Raw genomic sequence first — 23,125 nt, 5'->3', positions numbered from 1 at the left:
GTTTTTGTGTAGCAGCGTCCGCAGCAGAGTCACCTCCTGAATAAATTTATGTGTGTGTTTTCTCAAGAAAACAAAGTAAAATCACAGATTATTACTAGACCATACAGCATATCATATGTTACAGATTATTACTGCAGTTAAGGTGGGTTACCATACTCGATCATGCATTTCCATTCCATATATTTCAGTTTTCGAGGGCTGTTTTATTGTGTATCACCTACATTTTGCACAGTAAATATGAAAGCCTAATAACTTTGTTTTGTAGCATTGCTGGGGTTTGCCAATTCATCAAAAATGTAACAACAATTTAAAACTAATTTTTTAACCACTCCACAGATCTAATATAAGCAACAAATTATATTTACCATTAATAATTTTTTTTTTAAAAATGTCAACAAAAAACAAATTCCTAAAAGGTAACCTACAAAATTTACTTCATGTAGTAAAATCAACTATTCAAAAACAGTAAAAAATATTACTGAAAAATACTGAACCAACCGGACTTCATGAAGAGTATATTTCACAGGAATGTCATTTTAATGGCTCAGAACAGGTAGAAATAGCACAGTTTCACTTTTTTTAAATTTTTTTAACAAAAGTCTATGTCAGCAGCACCTTTATATTATTCATGAGAGGGGAACTTTTTCAGCCATTCAGAAGAACTGATTGCAAATATGCTTTTGCGTGGTCCAAAGCAGGAGAGTTTCTAGAATTATGGACGGATGGATCATCATGCTTTCCAGCTTTCCACACCTACCCTTTTCAACATTATGGCGAGAACTGACCCATGCTGAAATGGGCTCTTTCCTACCCCTTTGAAAGCAGAGTTGGCAAAAATCCTGACAGTGTGAAGTTCTCTGTAAAGTATCCTGAAACTTCAAGGAGTATAAGACAGGAAAGCTCACCTTATAGTCGTAAGTGGCTTCAGGGTTCTCATCACACGCAATGACCTCTGGTGCCATCCAATAAGGTGTGCCGATGAAAGTGTTCCTGCGGCTCACAGTGCGGTCCAGTTGTGCACTCACACCAAAGTCCACTGGGGTTTAAATAAAAGACAGAGTGGAAATCAGCCTGATTAGTGTTAAATCAGCTGCAGTGGCTGGGAACAATGTTCAACTGCCTTGACAAATCCCAGACACTGTACCCTGACAGACAGTTGCCTCACTATGTGCAAATTAAGCTATATATTCAATAAACAAGAAGTTCGGGGCCTGGGTGGCTCAGCGAGTAAAGACGCTGACTACCACCCCTGGAGTCGCGAGTTTGAATCCAGGGTGTGCTGAGTGACTCCAGCCAGGTCTCCTAAGCAACCAAATTAGCCCGGTTGCTAGGGAGGGTAGAGTCACATGGGGTAACCTCCTCGTGGTCGTGATTAGGGGTTCTCGCTCTCAATGGGGCGCGCGGTAAGTTGTGTGTGGATCGCGGAGAGTAGCATGAGCCTCCCGTGCTGCGAGTCTCTGCGGTGTCATGCAGAGTGAGCCACGTGATCAGAGGCACGGATTGACTGTCTCGGAAGTGGAGGCAACTGAGACTTGTCCTCCGCCACCTGGATTGAGGTGAGTAACTGCACCACCACAAGGACCTACTATATAGTGGGAATTGGGCATTCCAAATTGGGAGAAAAGGGGATCAAATAAAAATAAATAAAAATAAAAATAAACAAACAAGAAGTTCATATCGAGTAACTTACATTTTAGACACAATATGGCCAATTGTTTTGTCTATTCTTATAATTATTTATGCTGGTATAAGTGATAGAGTGAAGAGCCACACTGCAAAAACCATCAGTAACTGCAGCTCAGATTTGTGCCATAAATGCTGTCAAGATGGATGGGGAATTTATGAAAGTGTTGGATAACATAAGAGTCTAGACAAACTCGTGATGTTAACATGAAGAATGTAAGCGCATTTACGTATGAGGAATAATTAAAGAGAATCAAATAGTTGGTGACATGCAAGATTAGAGTCCGCGCTTAAAGGTAAATGGTGTCTTCTTACAGAGCACATGAAGACATAACATGTAAATGAGATCAAATCAAATCTACTCATGGAAGACAGAGCGAGAGAGCGAGCGCGAGAAGAATCAGAAAAAGACTTACACTGTCCAACAAAAAACAGTTATATTTTTACTTGGTTTTATATATATTTATATATATATATATGGCAGTATATACACCGATCAGCCACAACATTAAAACCAACTGTCTGGCTATTCTCTGTTGACCTGTCTCATCAACAAGGCGTTTCCATCCACAGAACTGGATGTTTTTTGTTTTTGGCACCATTCGGAGTAAATTCTAGAGACTGTTGTGTGTGAAAATCCCAGGATATCAGCAGTTACAGAAATACTCAAACCAGCCCGTCTGGCACCAACAAACATCCATGCAATTATCTAATCAGCCAATCGTGCGGCAGCAGCGCAGTGCATAAAATCATGCAGATACGGGCTAGGAGCTTCAGTTAATGTTCACATCAATCATCAGAATGGGGAAAAATGTGATCTCAGTAATTTGGACCGTGGCATGATTGTTGATGCCAGACGGGCTGGTTTGTATTTGAGTATTTCTGTAACTGCTGATCTCCAGGAATTTTCATGCTTTGTACAATTGTGGTCAGAAGAAATGCATCTCAGAATGTTATTCTGACATGCGGGTTGGCGCTGTTTTGGCAGCACGAGGGGGACCTACACAATATTAGGCAGGTGGTTTTAATGTTGTGGCTGATCGAGATATATCGAGATATATCGAGATATATATATATATATATATATATATATATATAACTCAGCAAAAAAAGAAACATCCATTTTTCAGTACACTGTTTTTAAAGATAATTTTGTACAAATCCAAATAACTTTACAGATCTTTATTGTAAAGGGTTTAAACAATGTTTTCCATGCTTGTTCAATGAACCATAAACAATTAAAGAAAATGCACATGTGGAATGGTCGTTAAGACACTAACAGCTTACAGACGGTAGGCAATTAAGGTCACAGTTATAAAAACTTAGGACACTAAAGAGACCTTTCGACTGACTCTGATAAACACCAAAAGAAAGATGCCCAGGGTCCCTGCTCATCTGAGTGAACGTGCCTTAGGCATGCTGCATGGAGGCATGAGGACTGCAGATGTGGCCAGGGCAATAAATTGCAATGTCCCTACTGTGAGACACCTAAGACAGCGCTACAGGGAGACAGGAAGGACAGCTGATCGTCCTTGCAGTGGCAGACCACATGTAACAACACCTGCACAAGATCGATACATCCGAATATCACACCTGTGGGACAGGTACAGAATGGCAACTAAAACTGCCCGAGTTACACCAGGAACGCACAATCCCTCCATTAGTGCTCAGACTGTCCACAAAAGGCTGAACTGAGGGCTTGTAGGCCAGGTCCTTACCAGACATCACCAGCAACAACGTCGACTATGGGCACAAACCCACCTTCGCTGGACCAGACAGGACTGGCAAAAAGTGCTCTTCACTGACGAGTTGCGGTTTTGCCTCTCCAGGGGTGATGGTCGGACTCGCATTTATTGTCGAAGGAATGAGCGTTACACCGAGGCCTGTACTTTGGAGCGGGATTGATTTGGAGGCGGAGGGTCTATCATGGTCTGGGGCGGTGTGTCACTGCATCATCGGACTGAGCTTGTTGTCACTGCGGGCAAGCTCAACGCTTTGCATTAAAGGGAAGACATCCTCCTCCCTCATGTGGTACCCTTCCTGCAGGCTCATCCTGACATGACCCTCCAGTATGACAATGCCACCAGCCATACTGCTCGTTCTGTGCGTGATTTCCTGCAAGACAGGAATGTCAGTGTTCTGCCATGGCCAGCAAAGAGCCCGGATCACAATCCCATTGAGCATGTCTGGGACCTGTTGTATTGGAGGGTGAGGGTTACAGCCATTCCCCATAGAAATGTCCGGGAATTTGCAAGTGCCTTGGTGGAAGAGTGGGGTAACATCTCACAGCAAGAACTGGCAAATATGGTGCAGTCCATGAGGAGGAGATGCACTGCAGTACTTAATGCAGCTGGCGGCCACACCAGATACTGACTGTTGCATTTGATTTTGACTCCCCCTTTGTTCAGGGACACATTATTCCATTTCTGTTAGTCACATGTCTGTGAAACTTGTTCAGTTTATGTCTTAGTTGTTGAATCTTTTTATGTTCATACAAATATTTACACATGTTAAGCTTGCTGAAAATAAAAGCAGTTGAAAGTGAGAGGACGTTTCTTTTTTTGCTGAGTTATATACACACACACACACACACAGTTTATGGGGCTGTCGATCAATTAATTTGAATAATTACATAACATGCCGATTAAGTCATCAAATTAATCACTTATGAATATTTACTAAGAAAAGGCTTGCTGGTTTAACGAGACGCATTGCCTACACAGCTGGACCGCTGACTGCCCCCTACTGACACAGATTTGCCAAATATATGCGCCATATGTATTAATTATTTTAGACTTTTAACAACTTAAAATAAATGAAAATGTTACTTTTTGCCAAAAAAAAAAAAAAAAAACATCTTGTATCACCATATTTTTCCTTTTAAAATAAAAGCTAATAAGTTTGTTTAACAATTAGCATTTCATCTTATGAGAGAGGAAGGACAAGCACATTTATCTACCATTAAGTCTTTAGCATATTTATGAAATCTTTTAGATTAGCACTGTCATGAACTAAGTGATTATCAATTTTTACCTCACATTGGCTAATTGAATTTCCTCTGATCTATACTCCACTGTCTCACAGTCAATCCTGATTTCCCTGCTGAGTCTTAAAGAGGACAGCATTAAAGGACAACAGCACATTAACATTGCCTGGCTGTGCTTCACTGGCATTCCTTTGCACAGGATTTACACTCCACCACTGTGCAGAGTGGGTTTAAAGCAAAGTGATCCAAGCCTACAGGGCTGTGATCTTACCTAGTTTGACCTCAGCGTTCTCTGTCAACAGCACGTTCTGGCCTTTGATGTCTCTGTGGATGACTTTGTGATTGTGGAGATGAGTGAGACCCTGGTGCAGAGAGAAAATGAATTAGAACAAAGGGAAAAAGGACACCTGCATGGCAGAATCCTTCATTCACAAACTAGAGATTGATTAAATAACTAACTATGGACATGCTACACTAAGTTTGACAATCAGACAGTGTGCCAATACCTTTTGTGTTGATTTTGAACAGTATCTCTTTTGTTTCATCATTGAAAACCAAACAAACGTCTTCTGTTTTACATGCACTGTCAGAAAAAAAAAATGCAAAAACTGTACCTTTAGTGACAACAGCTTGTCACTGAGGCAGTACCCTCACAGGTACAACCAATGTACCTTCCATATATATATATATATATACACACACACACACATACATACCATACATACATACCATACATACATATATATACACACACACAATGTATATATACAGTTGAAGTTAGAAGTTTACATACACTTAGGTTGAAGTCATTTATATTTTTTAACCACTCCACAGATTTAATATTAGCAAACTATATACATTTAGGACATCTACTTTGTGCATGACACAAATAATCTTTCCAACAATTGTTTACAGACAGATTGTTTCACTTTTAATTGACTATAAATCACAATTCCAGTGGGTCAGAAGTTTACATACATTAAGTTAACTGTCCCTTTAAGCAGCTTGGAAAATTCCAGAAAATTATGTCAAGCATTTGGGCAATTAGCTTCTGATTGAAGGTGTACCTGTTTGGAGATGCTGCTTCAATATATCCACATAATTTTCCTTCCTCATGATGCCATCTATTTTGTGATGTGCACCAGTCCCTCCTACAGCAAAGCACCCCCACAACATGATGCTGCCAAATATTACTTGTGTCATGCACAAAGTAGTTGTCCTAAATGACTTGCAAAACTATAGTTTGCTAATATTAAATCTGTGGAGTATTTAATGACTTCAACCTAAGTGTATGTAAACTTCTGAAACTATATATATATATATATATATATATATATATATATATATATATATATACACACACACACACACACACACACATATATATATGTATATGTATATGTATATGTATATATATATATGTATGTGTGTGTGTGTGTGTATATATATATATATATATATATATATATATATATATATATATATATATATATATATATATACACACACACACACACACACACACACACACACACACACATACATATACATATACATACATACATACACATATATATATGTACCTTAAGTGTCTTAACTGTTCCTAAAGGGTATATATTAGCACCTTAAGTTGTAAATAAGATACAGTGTGTGTACCTTTGAGGGTACTACACCAGTGACAAGCTGTCGTACCCCTATAGGTACTATTTGTATACACCTTTTTCTAAAGGTGTGGTTTCTGTTTGTCAAAACTGGTCATTTATGGTAATGAGCTGGCTCCTCGACCTGGTTTCGATTTAGAACATCATCAAAGATGATTAGGACCTTGGTTAGGACTGGTAGCCCACATAAAACAGCTACTATGCTGTGACAACCTTAAGCTGATTTTACCAGCAGGGAAGTGAATGAAGGACAGCCACTTACCCTGAGGATCTCTCTGCTGATGTAGGCAGTCCATTCCTCCCTCAGTGAGTTGCCCTTGGTGTTCTTGATCAGGTCTGTCACTGAGCCTGCGCCACAGAATTCCATTACCAGCTGTAGAGGAGACAACACAAGTTACTTCCTGTGGGACGCTCCCGCCTGCAAATCAAGACCTTCCTTTTGATTTTCACACACTCTCTTCCGACGCATGATGTGATGAAGCAATGAATGACAGGACATTTCATAGATCGCTTGTATTTAAATCTACAATGTCGAGCTTGGTAGCTCCTCCCACTGTAAAATCTAACTGGTACAAAATCCTGCTTCTCATAACTGTACATAAAACATAAAATATAATCTGATTGGATGTGACTGTCTCATGTTGTGCACTGTGCAGCAGTTTTAAGTTCAGTGTGGACAGACAGAATGCTTGTCGCATCGAGCCTGGTTAGGACACGCTGTTAAACGTTGTGTTCTGGCGTCTCTTAGCTCTGTGTGTCTGGAACAGGCCCACTGCATCTCAGATGTCCCATTTAATCTTATTTTGCTCCCGCCTGTCATCGCTTGTAGAACAACCCACTTAAACTGCAAAACAATCACAAAGCCAACCAGGACAAACAAACAGCACAATGGGGACTGCCTGCTTTAATCAGGCTGGAACTTTTCCATGGGATTCACAAAATTACGCCCCACTGAACACTGGGAGGTGTTTTATTATATATTAAGAGTAAGAGAGAGAGTGGGGAAGGTCCCTTAGATCATTAAAAAAACATGATAAATATTGCAGCATTCAACACAAAAACCCAAGAAGGGACATTCAAATGGAGCAAATAAATCTTTTCAGAGCAGTGCTCAACCGCAGACTGGGGGGGAGAGAGAGAGAGAGAATGAATGAAAGAAAACCAGCTGAAAGAACAATAGAAAGAAAAAAGAACAACTAATGTACAAAAAGAAATAAAGAAACAAAAGAAATAATGAACTATTGAATGAATGAACAAAAGAATAATAAACAAGAAATAAATGAAAGAATGCACAAAAGAAAAGAGAACGAATTAATGAAAAAGAATGAAAGAGAACAAACTAATAAATGAACAAATGAAAATATCAAAAAGTAAAAATAACAAATGAACCAAAGAATGAATGAATGAACAAACTAACAAGAGTGAAAGAAGGATAAAGAACGAAAGATCGAAAGACAGAAAGACAGAATGACAAAGAACGAATGAACAAAAAGAAATAAAGCCAAAGACAAATGAATGAATGAAAGAAAATAATGAATGAATGATGAACAAAAGAAATAAACAAAATAAACTATTGAATGACTGAAGAGAAAAGAACAAAATAAAAGAAAATGAAAGAATAAACCAAAGAAATAAATGAAGAAAGACTGAATGAACGGAAAATAAATAAAACGAATAAATGAACAAATGAGTAAAAAAAAAAAAAAAGTAAAAAGTACAAATAAGCAAACGAGCGAAAGAACGAATGAACAAAATAACAAACAAAAAACAAGAATGAAAGAAAGAAGAAACAAACAAACAAACAAACAAACAAAGTGTGGTATCTGTCTATTAATATACATGTGCATGTGCAGTAATGTGCATGCACTGAAGTCTCAGATCCCCTCCTCTCCTCTCTCTCCGGTCTGTGTCTCTCAGACACAGTGTTCAATGTTTTAAAGGCTGTATCACTCAGGTTTAATTGGACCTGATTAACGGAACTTGCTGACAAGCACAGGAGATCGGCTGAGACAGTGTGCAAACGTGCAGATTTCTCACAGCTCCCCATTCACTTTAACATCTGATGTGAATGGCATTTTTATTTACAATGTCATTGGAACAGCCTTGGAACACCGCTTGTCCAATCAGATTAGAGGACTGGAGCTAAATGTTGCATAAAGCATAACATGCTATGGAAACATGGATAAAACAAGAACAAAAACAGCTAGGAGTGTTAATACAAATAAATGAAAAGAAAATGAAGCTAGAAATGAAATTAGTTTAAATATTTATATTTTAAGCACTGCCTTCATTTACTTTTCAAGATTAGTGCCGCTTTAGCTTGAAAATTGTGGTAAACCTGAAATGAAAATGTCAGTTGAAATAGGGGCATATAAAAGAAATTGAGTTTGCATGTGGAATATACAGTAGCTTAAGGCTTCCTACCAAGTTTGGTGATTCTATTTTGAGAACTGGGAGAATTTTTACGCCACAGAATAATTACAAATTTAATAGAAAGAACAGAACTTTGGCCTTTCGGAGCCACCATAATAACACTTCAACGTTTGTTTGCTTTTCTGAACATTTAGAAGAAAAACTTTCCTTCAGCTAGGTTTCATCTGTCATAATTATTTCTACTATTATTGGACTTTGATAGGATGAGAAAATTCCTCTGATGCAGAAGGTGTTATTGCTGTAATACAGATAAGCCTGTATTAAAGAGGGTGTTAGTTAATCACTGCCCATTAATCTTTGCCCATTTGTTTTCCAGGATGGAGGCAGCGGACCCTAACAGAGGAGAACAACACTGTTCTTGTGAAAAGGGCAACTGTCAAATAATTACATTTCTTGGTGTTGAGAAACACTGGGAAATAATCAAATTTAAACACTTACTTAATGAAACTTAATGATAGAGTGTCCAGCATATTTAATTGAATGTAAATGAAAGCAATGGCTGTGAGGGACAGGAGTAAAGTCCGTTCAACACGTTGTACCCAACCTCTCGCTCACAGCCTCACTTTCATTTGTGTCATATTAAATATGGCATCTTCCTGACCTAAGGCCTACAATGAAAAAGAGTCAATGATTAGGGTGGCCAGACGTCCCGTTTTTCCTGGAACAGTCCCGTATTTAAGCACTTTTTCAAGAGTCCTAACTTATTCTTATTAAATTATCCAATCACAATCCTATCATTAGACGTCCAGTTAGTGAACTGATTGAAGTGTCAGTCTGAAAGAGCACAGATGGAATTGCGGCCAGAAAATGTCAAGAAAGCGTGCATGTACATTTAATGAGGATATTCAAAAAGAGTTTAAATTCATAAAAAAGGAGTCACAGACAGAGTCAAGTAAAGTGTTGTGTGAGATTTGTGGAGCTCGCTTTTCCATCGCCCATGGAGGCCACACCGACATTGTGCAGCATGTTATTACAAAAAAGCATGTGGATGCTGCTAAACGTAAGTGTGCCACACCAAGTGTTAGCGATTTTTTGTGAAGCAAAGTTCAGAATCTGACAATGTGCACGTAAGTGAAGGACTTTTTTGCTTATCATTCTGTTGTGCACGGCCACAGCTTTGCACATTCATGACCTGAGAAAAGTCTTGCAGGTCACGCTGGGGGAATCATTCATACCCTCTGATGTTAAAAAGCAGTTGGATGCCCTGGTTGAAGCTGGAGACATGCGAGAGGATGATTTCTTTTGTGCAGTGAGAAACTTTTATTCAGCATCGGTGGATTACCTCCAAACTTGGAGCTGCTCATTGGAGAACACAGAAAAACTTGTCTGGACCCTACTGAGAGACATCCCAGAGTGGAAAGACATTCAGAGCATCCTCGAACACTTCTACTCCAGACTCCCCACTCTCAGTTTGATTGACGAAACCACGCTCTATGATGAGTGGGCTTGCATGAAAACATTGTCACTCGTTGCATCACTGAGTGGAACATGAACAAGACGGCTGTGTCTGAGAGATGGACAGATGTTTTTTGTGTGCTGGAGAGCAAGACCATCAACTTCGGAGTCTTAACCAAGGTCATGGAGTTTGTTTTATGCCTGCCTGGGTTATCTGGATCTGTGGAATGTGTTCTCATAAATGAATGCAGCATGGACACCGGATAAATCTCGACTCAGTGTTACAGTCATGAAGGAAATGCTTTTCATACATCTTAATTTTTGACTGGACTGCTCTGAATTTTACGATAAACTCTTTAAAGACAAGCGACACAGGGAAAAATTGCTGCCAGTGAAAAGTACAAGGTGACAGCAGTTACAGATGAAGATGCACCCTCTACTTCGCATTGATCTGCGCCTAGGTAAGGATACGTCCATTTCATTTTTGCTGGGAGGGGGCTGTCTGTTTTCCACAAGCAGGAATCTGGTCACCCTATCAATGATGGGCTGCTAATTGTTTTGTCCGGATTTATTAAGTAATTGAAAAATACATTATAGGCTAAATACAATTTACATAAAACAATTACACCTCTACTATAAATAGCATGTTTTCAATGTCAATTTCGGGGGTTTAAATATTTTATTTATTTATTTTACACATTTACGTTTGGCTTTATATTTTTACAAAGGCGCTTAATTTACTGTCTTGTTAATATTACATTTTAAATATACTGTAATTAATAATACAATTATTAAAAAGAGGATATCTGGAGCAGATACAAAGTTCCATTTCACCTCAGGCTGCGCATGCTTCTTCACTCTCTCACTCACCGTGTGCACAGGAAAATGTCCTCGCAAGATGAATAAGGCAGTTATGGAAAAAACTTCGGTAGTGGTGCGGGAAGCAGATTTCTGAAACGTTGGCTTGCATGTCACAAAATAATCGCCTCAGGTGAGTCAGGTACCGTCTTTCACCGGACCATTTTGACATGTTAATTTTGCTGATCAAAAAGTTTACTTTTAACAATGTGTTAAGAACATTATATTAGGTTTATTTTACATTTCTCACGGGCCTATTTTTTTCTATTCTTGCTCATAACTGTTATTGGTTAACGGTCTTAACTGAACAGCTGTCATATTAGATCATAGGCTAATGCACGTGAAAAATTCGCAACTTTTCAACACATTTTTTCTCAGATTTTGCTTACCTGTTAATTATTTTCAACAATGTGCTGACTGTTTCTGACTGCTCCACAGGTCCTGCACTATTCATTTAATTGTTTCAATAAATATGTATTCGCCAACATTGATTCAGTGAATGCGTGTCATGCTCTATTTTTATTGTACAATGATCACAATGCAAGGCAAGCACATCGATGTTAAAATTCCACTGAAAAGGGGCATTAGAGTCATATTGGCTTTTGGATTAGATTAAGTATTTTAAATGGGTTGCATAAACACACAAACAATTAGACTAATCGACATTTAAATATCAGTGAAATCAGTTGTTCCGCAAATCCCTAGTTACTAGCAAGTGTATTGTCATGCTACACTGTTGAAAAATATAGCTTGTTACTTGGAACAGCATCAATATTTTGAAAACAACTGAGCAATATGATTTTAAATTACCGCCACTACTAGTAGTTTGTTACTCCGCTAAAATGAATTTAACACACCAGTTGTGGGAAACGTCTGAAAAAGGTCGCTATTCAGCTTTGCTGATCCACCAACCCTCTGGTCTGGCCTCCTCCTCATCCTGTAATTGGAAGTGACTTGTGCTTCTCGCTTCTCTAATCGCTCTTTAGCCGAAGGTGTCATGTCTAGCCATGGGCCCTTGAGCACAGCACAGCCCTCATTTTCAAGTACTCCATGTTAAGAGATGTTTGCTGGACCACACAACAGCCACTCAAGCTCTGGCTGCCTCTGGAAATGGCCTCCAGTTAAATAAGGCAAAACTTTATTACATTATTTAGTTCTCTGGAATTAAACATATGCTTTAGTGGCCAGTATGCCTTAAGTATTTGCAAGTTCAATTAGGGATAAACCCACTGTGTGAGTATGGTTACAGTTTAGCTCAGTCTTGATGTATAAGCAATTCATAAGCAATTTATGACATACAAAACCACAACAACACAGGGGCAGAAAAATCATGTGCTGCTTGACTTCCACATTAATTTATGATTCATAAGAAACTAGTTATCTTCTTGTCTGGGAGGCCATAAACAAGGAAGAATGAGATCATTAAGCTTTGCTGATGAGACTGTGTTTTGGGATATGGTGCTTCTCTATTTTAAGACACTGACTCATTTTCACAGACTATCATGCTCAACTGTAGGCCGTGATTCAGCACTAATGTGTGTCCTGCTAGACAGAGAAGTGTACATAAAGTAGGATCTTGGACCCCTTGTTACATTTGGTACAATACTGAATGCTTCACTTGAAGTCCAGCCTAAAATAACATTTATGGCACCATATTAAAAAACATATATCGGATTCAATACAAGTTTACAGTGGGGCACATGCAATGGAAGTAAATGGGCCAATTTTTGGAGGGTTTAAAGACAGGAATGTGAAGCTTATAATTTTATAAAAGCACATAAATTAATTCTTATGTTAAAACTTCTGTATTATTTGTGCTGTAAAGTTGCTTAAATAGTTTTTTACGGTCGTTTTAGGGTTTACAGCTTTACGTATTCATGGCAACGAAGTTGTAAAATTGGATATAACTTTACACTGAAAAGGTTATTAAGCGATGTTATCACACTAAACAATTGTTAACATACATATTGTTTCATTGGCTTCCATTTACCAGAGTCAAAATTCATTTTTGTCGTTATCAACATTATGCTACAAATGCTGTAAATTAAGCTTAACTTGTACTGAACCTAGAATATTCCTTTAATGTATTTACAGTAGATACTTTGTTGTAATGTTTAGATTACCTTTAGTTCACTCAAAAAAGAAAATGTACTAGCCAACATGAGGTTCCAAAACCATGCAGTGACTAAAAAAGATGCAGTGAAAGTGAATGGTGACTGAAGCTAACATTCTACCTAACATCTCCATTTGTGTTCCACGGAAGATACATTTTTTAAAGGGGATTGGAATATGAAGGTGAGTCAATAATGACAGAATTTTCATTTTTGGTTGTCCTATCCCTTTAACAGTATAAAAACTCTGGAAAATAGCAATTACCTCGTTCCAGGCTTTCAAATATGCCACGACGCCCTCTCCATCAATCTGAATAGAATGGGCACTGTGCTACAAACTAATCTCTGTGCAATAGCACAAAACAGGAGGAGAAATTTATAGGCTTCGAGCTTAATTCTGAGTTCATAGCTTTAATTTTGTCTAAAAGCCAAGTCGGCGCGAGCAATCATAAAACACAAACTGCTGACCCCAGAGCAGCGCTGAAGCTCAGAGTGCCAGAGAGAATGGATTCCCTCGAAATGTGCCCACCAAGTACCTAAAGGAGGACTAAATTGAATGTGGCTCTCCCACTAAGAGCTTCTTTTGCTATCTCTCTGTCTTTTGCTGTGTGATTGGCAGGTGAGAAGGCATATTAGTGGTTTGTGGCCCTCCAGTCTTGTAGCACTGGGAATGTCATCCTTCATTTGAAAGGTCTCCCCATTCAAGAGCTGTCACTCTGCGCTGAAATGTGTCACAAATGCACTTCATTTCCTGCGATGTCTATCTTTATTGGTGGAGCGCTCCATCTGCGTGCCCCTGTGTGTTCCTGCAGCCACTGACAAACAAAACAATTTACCCTGCTGCTATCAGGTCTGTCCTTTCCTTTGGCTGTGGAACAGAAAGAGAGGAAGAGAGGAGAGGAAGATATGGAAAGAAGGATTGACGTGGAGAGGGAGAGTAAAAGAGAGTTCCAGCCCAGTTCCACAGGTGACTCTCACTAAATTTCCTCACTACTATGGTAACTGAATATTCAATATAAAAAATAAACAAATAAAATAAAAATTGTTATATATATAAAATCAATACTGTACTCCAGCTAGATGGAATTATCTATCAGGAATGAGTGTAAAAAATGAGTATGTAGCCATCATATGTTACGCAGCTTTTGACAGATTTGACAGATTATCATGTACTGAAGCTGACGAGTACAGACTCGGCCTAACTACAAAACAGACCCTAAAATTTGGTGTGGAACAGTTCACCCTAAGATGAAAATTCCTTCGTTACTTACCCTCGAGCCTTCATGTGTTTTATTAAACTTTTGGGTGTTTTTTTAATTTTTAAAGTGAGTTACTATAAATTGCAATTGAACAGAAATCAGCGATCGTAACATTCTTTCAAATATCTCCTTTTGTGTTAAGCAGAAAAGAAGAAAATGAATATTACTTCATTGTAATGAATGGCTGAGTAAGTGAACATATGTATGTACTTATGGTGTGATGTCGGTGTTCTGAATGTTGAATAATACAAAAAAAAAAATCTTCAAATGAAAAACGGACAGGAGCGGGCGGTCAGAAAACAGCCTGAAAAATCTGATGTGGATATCTTTTTTTATTATTATTTTATCAGTTAATTAATGCAAAAAAAAAAAAAAAAAAAAAAAAAAACTATAATAATTGTTTTATTCAACAACTAATTTATTTTTGATAACAATATACCTAAAATATCAGTAAAAATGTGCACGTGCATCAAATTATCCAACATTTAGAGCAGGTAGTCAACGGGGCTTTATGAGAATGGCAGAGCAAAGCAAGGACACACTGTCATCAAGGGATGTGAAACTCAGACTGGAAAATGGTGAATTTAGTGTTTAGAAACCAAGCTCAGGCAAGTTAGATCGGCATCATTTCACATGTCATCTGATAACAGCAATAACAGAATTTTTTTTAATATTCTTTGTGTACACTTGTCTATTTGTATGGCTTTTGCCCTATGTGGAAAACAAATGCAGGGTTGCGGGAATGGGAGAGGTCATTGCTGGCTGAGAGGGGGTGAACATGGAGTAATATTCAGTGGAAGCATTCGTGTGTGGGATAGAATCTTGCGGGAGGGATGGAAAAACACAAACCCACATATCTGGGGAGGTGCAGAGAATGATGATCGGGTTATAAGAATGATAGTCTGACCCTTACTGATGTAAGCGATGTGTGTAATTCAAATGACACACCAGTCACAAACATTTACCTCTGTGGAAGACTTTCCTATCATCAGATGTTTATCTAAGATTATGTACGTTTTTTTTCTGCAGAACTCCATGTCACATATGTAAAATAATACTCTTATTAAGCCACCAAAATAAAAATATGATAAATATTAATCACAATATATAATTTAGGGAAAAACATGGGATGTCGTCCAAACTAATCTATTTTCGTTTGAAAACCAATTTCTACTGGAATGCGTTTTCTAAGTGCCAGTTTTCAGCAGAACAAGCTCCACTGTGGATGAGGCATAAACGTAGCAACATCAATGCAGTTTCTAAAGAAAACGTACTAGTGTAGACATGACCTAAACGTGCAAGTACCCACCAACACACTAACTCAGTGGAAACACTATGATAAGTAAGCTAAAAAAAAGTAACATAAAAAGAATTTCAGGTAACTAAAAGAAACATTATCCTTTCTAGTATTGAAAGGTGCATAAAGAGACTGACACTTCACAGCCTTTAAAAGCCCTCATCATTTCCCAGCACAGAGTTCCATTTACTCTTCATGACAACAAGTCAGTAGGCAAGGCAACGGTGCTTTGATTCCTGTTCAGCAATGCTCATTCAAGGCCCATTTATCATCCACTTCCTCATGGGCTAATAAACGACAACTTATACACAGTACAGTGTGTGTGGACCACAGATGGATACACTATTTCTATTTCCACAGGCACAGTGAGGCATGGTACTCACCCACAGCTGGTCATCCATACCGGGAGGGTTCTTTTTAATGAAGGCACCATAGTAGGTGGCAATGTTCCTGTGGTGGGAGTACTTCTTCAGCATGTTGATCTCAGCTTTGATCTCCTCCTCTTCCTCCTGTGAGGACACATCGAGCATGGGATTCATGTGATATGTGATATCAACCATACCCTACACTCCTTAAAGCAATTCACAGAAAAAATGTAATTCTGTCATTTACACACTCTCGTGACTTACTTTCTTCAGTAGAACACAAAACATAAATTTTTAAAGAATATCCAGGGCCATTTTTTTTTTTCATGTAATGTAAGTCAATGAGGACTGAGGCATTCAAAAAAAAAAAAAAAAAAACGGCTCATATTCAAAGTCTTCTGAAGTCATATAATAGCTTTGTATGAGGAACAGACTGAAATGTAAGTCATCATTCAACGATAGTCTTCACCGCTAATGGGCTGTTAACTGCTGCGACCGGATCATTGAGTCAGTGAGTTGAATTTGATGACCACATCAGTTCAGTTTGTGAACTAATCATTCAGACCACTTTTTTCAATTGAAATGTTTTTTTTTTTTTGTTTTTTTTTTAAATCAGACATCGCAACTTTTCCCATGAACACTCATGAACGCACCAATGAGGGCTAGAGCAGATGTCAAGAATTTCTGTGAATAATGACTTAAATTTCCGTTTGTTTCTCACAAAATGCTAGTATTTGGCTTCAGAACACAAAATATTGTGCACAAGTGGTATGTACCACTTTTATGGTGCTTTTGCATCATTTAAGCTTAAAAGCTCCATTCCCCATTCACTGGAATTGCAAGGAATGGCAGAGTCTTCATAATTTCTCCTTTTGTGTACCACTGGAGAAAGAAAGTTGTTTGTGTTTGAAAAGATATGAGGGCAAGTAAATGACAGAACTTTTTTTTTTTTTTTGGGTGAACTATCCCTTTAAGTAAAGCTCGAGGCAAGTGAGACCACTCAAGCTGACCTATAATGAGGGCTGATGGCCCAGTTGCAGGTGTTTTTATATGAAGTAGAGAGCTGAAGCAGAGGGGAAAGGAGGGCAGAGAGCACAGGATTAGCTCTTGGTCCACCTCATTACACCAGAGTAGAGTACTCCTATGGGATTTCTCAGCTCCCTACTCACTTATCTCTTCTCAAGAGTGAGCTGAATGCTGGAGATGAACAGCAATTTGAGCTAATGACAGCCCTACACTAGGTCAAAGAGTCAGACATTCCAATAAAGACCCCCTCCATCCCCATCAGTAAGGAGAGTTGGAAAATATAGGGAGTTACCTACCAAGACAGCATTTTTAAGCATTACAGGCACATGATGCCTAAAAATGCTGTCCACATGTTTTCCAAACCTTATGATAAATTACCAGTCATTTCTTTTTGACCTCTGTGTGTCCTTTTCAGTCATTTGTAATTGTTGAATAATGATTTTAAAGAATACTTTTGATTCAGACCAATTCACTAATGAATCACGAATCAAGTTTAACCGATTTATTGAAAAGAACTCCAAAGAATGATTTGCAAAAAAAAAAAAAAAAAAAAAGGACTGGTATACAGTATTAGGGAAAGGGGGCGGGATGTTTTTTTGTGAAAATGTCTGTTTTTGTTTACAAGATACCATGTAATCTCTGCTAATCAACTTTTATTCACCCTGAAATAACAGAGGCAAGTCAATGTCATTTCAAAATACAAACGTGTCTAGTGAAATCGTAACAGTTTTTTAATTACATTTGCTGTGGTATTTCAGAATCTACTGTACAACAGCCAATGGGTTAAATTACTTTAAATTTAAAAAAATAGAGACTGGGAAAATCAGCCATTAAAAAGAGCAGACATGACTGCAATGATAGGACTATGATTAAAAATGTTGTCCCAATTCAAATTCTAGCTGCAACCCAATTACTTTTTAGGAAAATTTAGATAAAACTACTTTATACAGATAAAGACAGCTCTAGCCTTTTATACTGTCTTATAAAAAGGATGATAAAAGGTTATTAGGCAGAAGTCAGAAAACTAATGAGAAGATAACCAAGCATAGAATATAAATGGATATAAAAAAAAGCTTTGTCCAGGGTAAGACCACCTAAGGCTAAAATGCACCTGCAGATCGGAGTCGAGGACTCTTTGTATGGACACCTCTTTTTCCACAGCTCGCTGTTTCAACAGCTTCAGCGCATATTAAGGGGTCAGTAAGGAAAATGCAATTAAAAAAAAAAATACACTCACCCCTGTGACATCCATGCACTTGATAGCAGCGAGTTGGCCTGTTTTGACATGTCGGCCCTGTAGAGAAACAAACACAGGTTGTGTGTTCAGGAAAAGGTGTAGTGACTTATAACACTTATAATAAATTACTTAACTGTATTTAGTTTTATCCTATATTCAAACCTTACATTTTTCAATTTCATCAAATTTCATCAAATTGAATTGTGTAATTTATAACAAATTGAATTAAATATTTACAGTATTTATTATTATATGTTTTTAATTAAAGATTACTCAAATTGTATGGATTTTTTTTACATATATAAAAATATATATATAAATAAATATTTTGAGGATATAAAAGAGAACTGTACTTCATGTCTAGAAAACAAACAATCTACACCTAAAAAATTTGAAACTCTGGACAAAATTTAAGAAACAAGTAACACCACAAATGTTATGAAAGTGTAGCATTTCTATTTTGTCATTAGAGTTGCTTGTTATTTTGGAATACAGTTCAAAGTCATGAATGTCAAAATAAGCCATAGTCAATGATACCCATCATCAACGTCTTTAAGGAGTAAGTGGCATTTTTCTGAGTGGTGACCTCAATTCTGACATCACCTGCTTTTATCATGAGCTTTCCAAACAAATACAGCCTGAGAAAACACTTTACAAAGAACATGATCCTTCAATAATTGGTAATTAATGAATGCAAGGGAGAAGTTTTCATGACATTAAAAGGTTAAACCTGTAAGTCATCTGAGCTCTTAACTCATTACTCCTGTCAATCAAAGCAATACAACTTACTGTGCAAGTTTGTTTCATTAACAACCTTTTTTTATCTCTGAAGCAGTTTGTTTTAATTGCAAGAAAAATATTTTAAAAAGCTTGACACTTATGCACACCTCATATGATCACTATGTGATCCCCATCTGGTATGAATTACATCCATCACTGGTATGGTATCACTGTGCTGCACCTACAGATCCTAACTATTAAACGTGCACTCAGTAATGTTTTCCTCAATAAAAAAAAAGTTTAACACCTAAAAGACATGAACTGTAATTTTACAATATATATAGTAAATCATGCCCACTCACATTAAAATGAAGACTCCAGTCATACCAGTAGGCTTATAAAAGCTGTTTTATTCTACATTGAGAGGGTCCGCACATGGGGGTTGCCATGTTACAATCACATGACTAGCCGAATACTACTTGCTTAATCTCAGTAACCGTCCTGTTATTTGACACTTTCACTCATTGATTAAAGTAATCATGGCTGACTGTGAATACTAAATTTCTACAACGGCATCTGAAACTGAAATCTACTGATTTTAAATGATATCAGTGTAAGTCCAAAATGACACAAAGACAAAAGTTACTTAGTGCACCTTTAAACTAAGCACTAAGTAGGTTTACATGTCAGGAACTACTGTATATCTTCTAATCTAGCAGATGTCACTTACTGAATTTGCTTAATAAAAAAGCATTTTAACATTTATAAAGTAGTAATCATTTTATAAAATAAATACAGCACATAAGAGTGAGCTATCTTGTAAATATAGTCACAATTGTGCCTAAAAGCGCCCCTTAGCCATGACTATATTCACAACATAGCACAGCCTCTCGTAGCTTATTGCTTAAATTTAAAACCATATCAGAATTTACAAAAAATAGCTAAACTGTGAAACAGCTACAGTTTCTCCATTCATGGAGAACCAAAAAAAAAAAAAACACCAAGCAATAAAATTTTGAAAAATATTCCTTACAATAAAGGGAGAACTCTTAAGAATTTGTAAAGGGTCAACAGAAAGAACTGGCACAGCAACTCATTGGCTCATTATCATTAAACACCCATACAAGCTTATTGGTGTGAGCATGAGCCAAGAGTGAAACCACCCACATGCTTTCCCCAAATCACAATTCACATGAAGGTTTACAGTAGAGGCAGCTGGTTCCCCATTTCTGAGTCACGAGGATCTTTTGTTAGTAATCGAAGACAGTGGAGTCCAAGATGTGTTAGAGCAGTAAAGCCCAGATTTCAACGTGGACAAAGAGTTCTTACAGGGAAAGCGGTCAGTGCAGAGGAGAGCTAGCACTGGCTTTCCTCAAACAGGAACATGCAGAACGTCTTCCCCATCCCCTATGCTAACACGTCAGTGGTCGTGACCAAGTGAAACCATGACTAAGGGAAACCAGAGGACAATCTCTTAGTGATTGGTTATTGGTTTGGTATACAAAAGCAGAATGACAAAATCAACTTCATACTAAATAGGGATTAAAGAATCAGTTGATAAAAAAAAAAAAAAAAACCAACAAAAAAAAAAACCATTTAATACTACTCATGCATAGCACAGATGAGGTTAAGTCATTAGTCCCCTCTCGTGAATATGCACTCATTTACAAACGCTCTTTACAGTAATGCCAATTTTCTTTGAGACACTTTTAGGTATTTAGCATGTGTTCAATTCAATGTAAATACAAATTATGCATATAAACAATAAACATAAAAAAAAATATAATAATTACAATATAATATTTATTGATGGAATACATGGATTTGTTTATTTTTATAAAGCTAAAATGTGACCAATGATGAAAAACGCATAAAATATAATTATTAAAAATTAATATTTTCATTACGGCTGTCAAATTAAAATTAAAAATGTAAGAGAAAAAAAAAAAAGTAAATTTGAATGCTAAAACTGTGCATTCTAATTTTGGATGTGTGCCAAGAACTGACGATGACTACAGATCGATCGCATTTTTGCGCTAAAAAAGGCTAGACAAATACAGTTTAATAGAAAGCAGGCGTCTTTAAGTTTTTTTTTTTATTAGACACCAGTGTGGTACTAGTGAAAGTGTAACACCATGTGAACTATTGAAGCGTTTTCCCCCCTCATTTTACTTTTGACTTAACATTTGAGAATATGGACTGACTAAAACATTTTATTTATTTTTATGCACATTAGTTGAAAATGGAATGCTCTTTTTTAACAGCCAGGAATGTTCTTTGCAATAATATTACACTGTGCTGTATGGTTTATGTATTCTTTGCGTCCTCTTGTGGACTAAGGTAACAACATCAATTTAAAAATCAGCTGACTTTAAAATTAACAGCATTAGCTGGGAAAAATATTTCATATATAAATAAAATGGTGGTAAAAAGCGGACTTTATAACTTAAATATACCCAAATTAATCTAAATCTAATCGAGCACTTGTCAGTGAGAATCAAATGGAAAAATCTGTATCAATACCCAGCTGTAGTACTAAATCTTTGATTGCAAACAATCCTTTAAAGGTGAAGTGTGTAATTTCTGTGCCAATATATAGTTATTTTGATAATCAATTATTATATTTAAAATTTAAAAAGCCTGTATTTCCCCGATTTTACATATTTTTTTTTATTTATTTAAAAAAAAAAAAACACAGATCAGCCACAACATTAAAAACACCTGCCTAATATTGTGTATTTCCCCCTCATGCAGCCAAAACAGCGCCAACCCACATTCTGAGATGCTATTCTTCTCACCACAACTGTACAGAGGGGTTTATCGGAGTTACCGTAGACTTTGTCAGTTCGAACCAGTCTGGCCATTCTCTGTTGACCTCTCATCAACAAGACAATTCCATCCGCAGAACTGCCGCTCACTGGATGTCTTTTTGTTTTTGGCACCATTCTGAATAAATTCTAGAGACTGTTGTGTGTGAAAATCCCAGGAGATCAGCAGTTACAGAAATACTCAAACTAGCCCGTCTGGCACCAACAATCATCCATGTGATTATATAATCAGCCAATCGTGTGGCAGCAGTGCAGTGCATAAAGTCGTGCAGTGCATAAAGTCGTGCAGATACGGGTCAGGAGCTTCAGTTAATGTTCACAACAACCATCAGAATGGGGGGAAAAATGTGATCAGTAATTTGGACCGTGGCATGACTGTTGGTGCTAGACATGCTGGTTTGAGTAATTCTGTAACTGCTGATCTGCTGGGATTTTCACACACAACAGTCTCTAGAATTTACTCAGAATGGTGCCAAAAACAAAAAATGATTCAGTTCTCCACTTCAACTCATCTATATATCATGCAAACACATTTTTCACTACTGTAAAGTGAGCTTCTCCATACACGACTCACATATCTGACTAATCGATAATGAAATTCATTGGTTCTTTTCATCATCAATTATTATTGATTTTATCCATTAGTTAAAGCAGCACTAGACTATTTACAAGCAGGTTTCATGATCACTTCCCCCATTTTCTATTTGTCAAGACAAACAAATAGCCTTGCCCAAGTTTTGCAATTGCTGCTATGTCAGGCTGGTCGGGATTCTCAAACAAAGAGCAAAGTTTTGATGGCGTTTCTGTTCAAGAACCATTTTTAGCTGTATATGGTTCTTGAGGTGGCTATATGATTCTTTGAAGATAACAAAGTTCTTGTTGTTTTATTATTGGTTCTACAGATCAGTATATTTAAAGTCTTTAAAGCACCAGCAAATAATTTTGTGAAGAACTAGAGACTAAAGTACTTTGTGGGAGTTAAAAATATTTCTATGTCAGGCTGTAATCTTTTCTGGATCTAATCATTACATTTGTTTGTAAAAGTGTAGCTGAGAGACTTTGCCAGGTTTGCATGTCATCCTGCCACACACTGGTCTGTCTGGTGTTGCCTCACTTATTCACCTCAACTATCTGCCTAGTTGTTCATCTGGGGCCAAGTTAAAACTTAGCCTAGTTGTGGTGTAAATGAGCACCAAGTCACAATTTACACACTACTAAATATTTGAGCGTTGCACCATTAAACTTAGGTAGAATGTAACCCTACGT

At 37.3% G+C, this 23,125-nt stretch overlaps 1 protein-coding gene across 7 annotated transcripts in view; it reads right to left on the bottom strand.

Moving 5' to 3' along the window:
- LOC127441510 (traf2 and NCK-interacting protein kinase-like) overlaps positions 1 to 23,125 on the bottom strand; it is a 143,086-nt gene that overhangs the window by 46,257 nt on the left and 73,704 nt on the right. For all 7 annotated transcript variants that reach the window (XM_051699024.1, XM_051699025.1, XM_051699027.1 and 4 more), the window contains exons 3-7: positions 18,312 to 18,368; positions 16,067 to 16,192; positions 6,593 to 6,703; positions 4,941 to 5,031; positions 906 to 1,036 (exon numbers count right to left, since the gene is read on the bottom strand). In XM_051699024.1, coding sequence (XP_051554984.1) covers positions 906 to 1,036; positions 4,941 to 5,031; positions 6,593 to 6,703; positions 16,067 to 16,192; positions 18,312 to 18,368 — 516 coding nt within the window. The remainder of the gene's footprint in view (positions 1 to 905; positions 1,037 to 4,940; positions 5,032 to 6,592; positions 6,704 to 16,066; positions 16,193 to 18,311; positions 18,369 to 23,125) is intronic.

Source organism: Myxocyprinus asiaticus, chromosome 5, assembly GCF_019703515.2.
Source record: "Myxocyprinus asiaticus isolate MX2 ecotype Aquarium Trade chromosome 5, UBuf_Myxa_2, whole genome shotgun sequence".
NCBI classification, from domain to species: Eukaryota; Metazoa; Chordata; class Actinopteri; order Cypriniformes; family Catostomidae; genus Myxocyprinus; species Myxocyprinus asiaticus.
The sequence above is the reverse complement of the archived record's forward strand: the minus strand, read 5'-3'. Positions and strand labels throughout refer to the sequence as shown.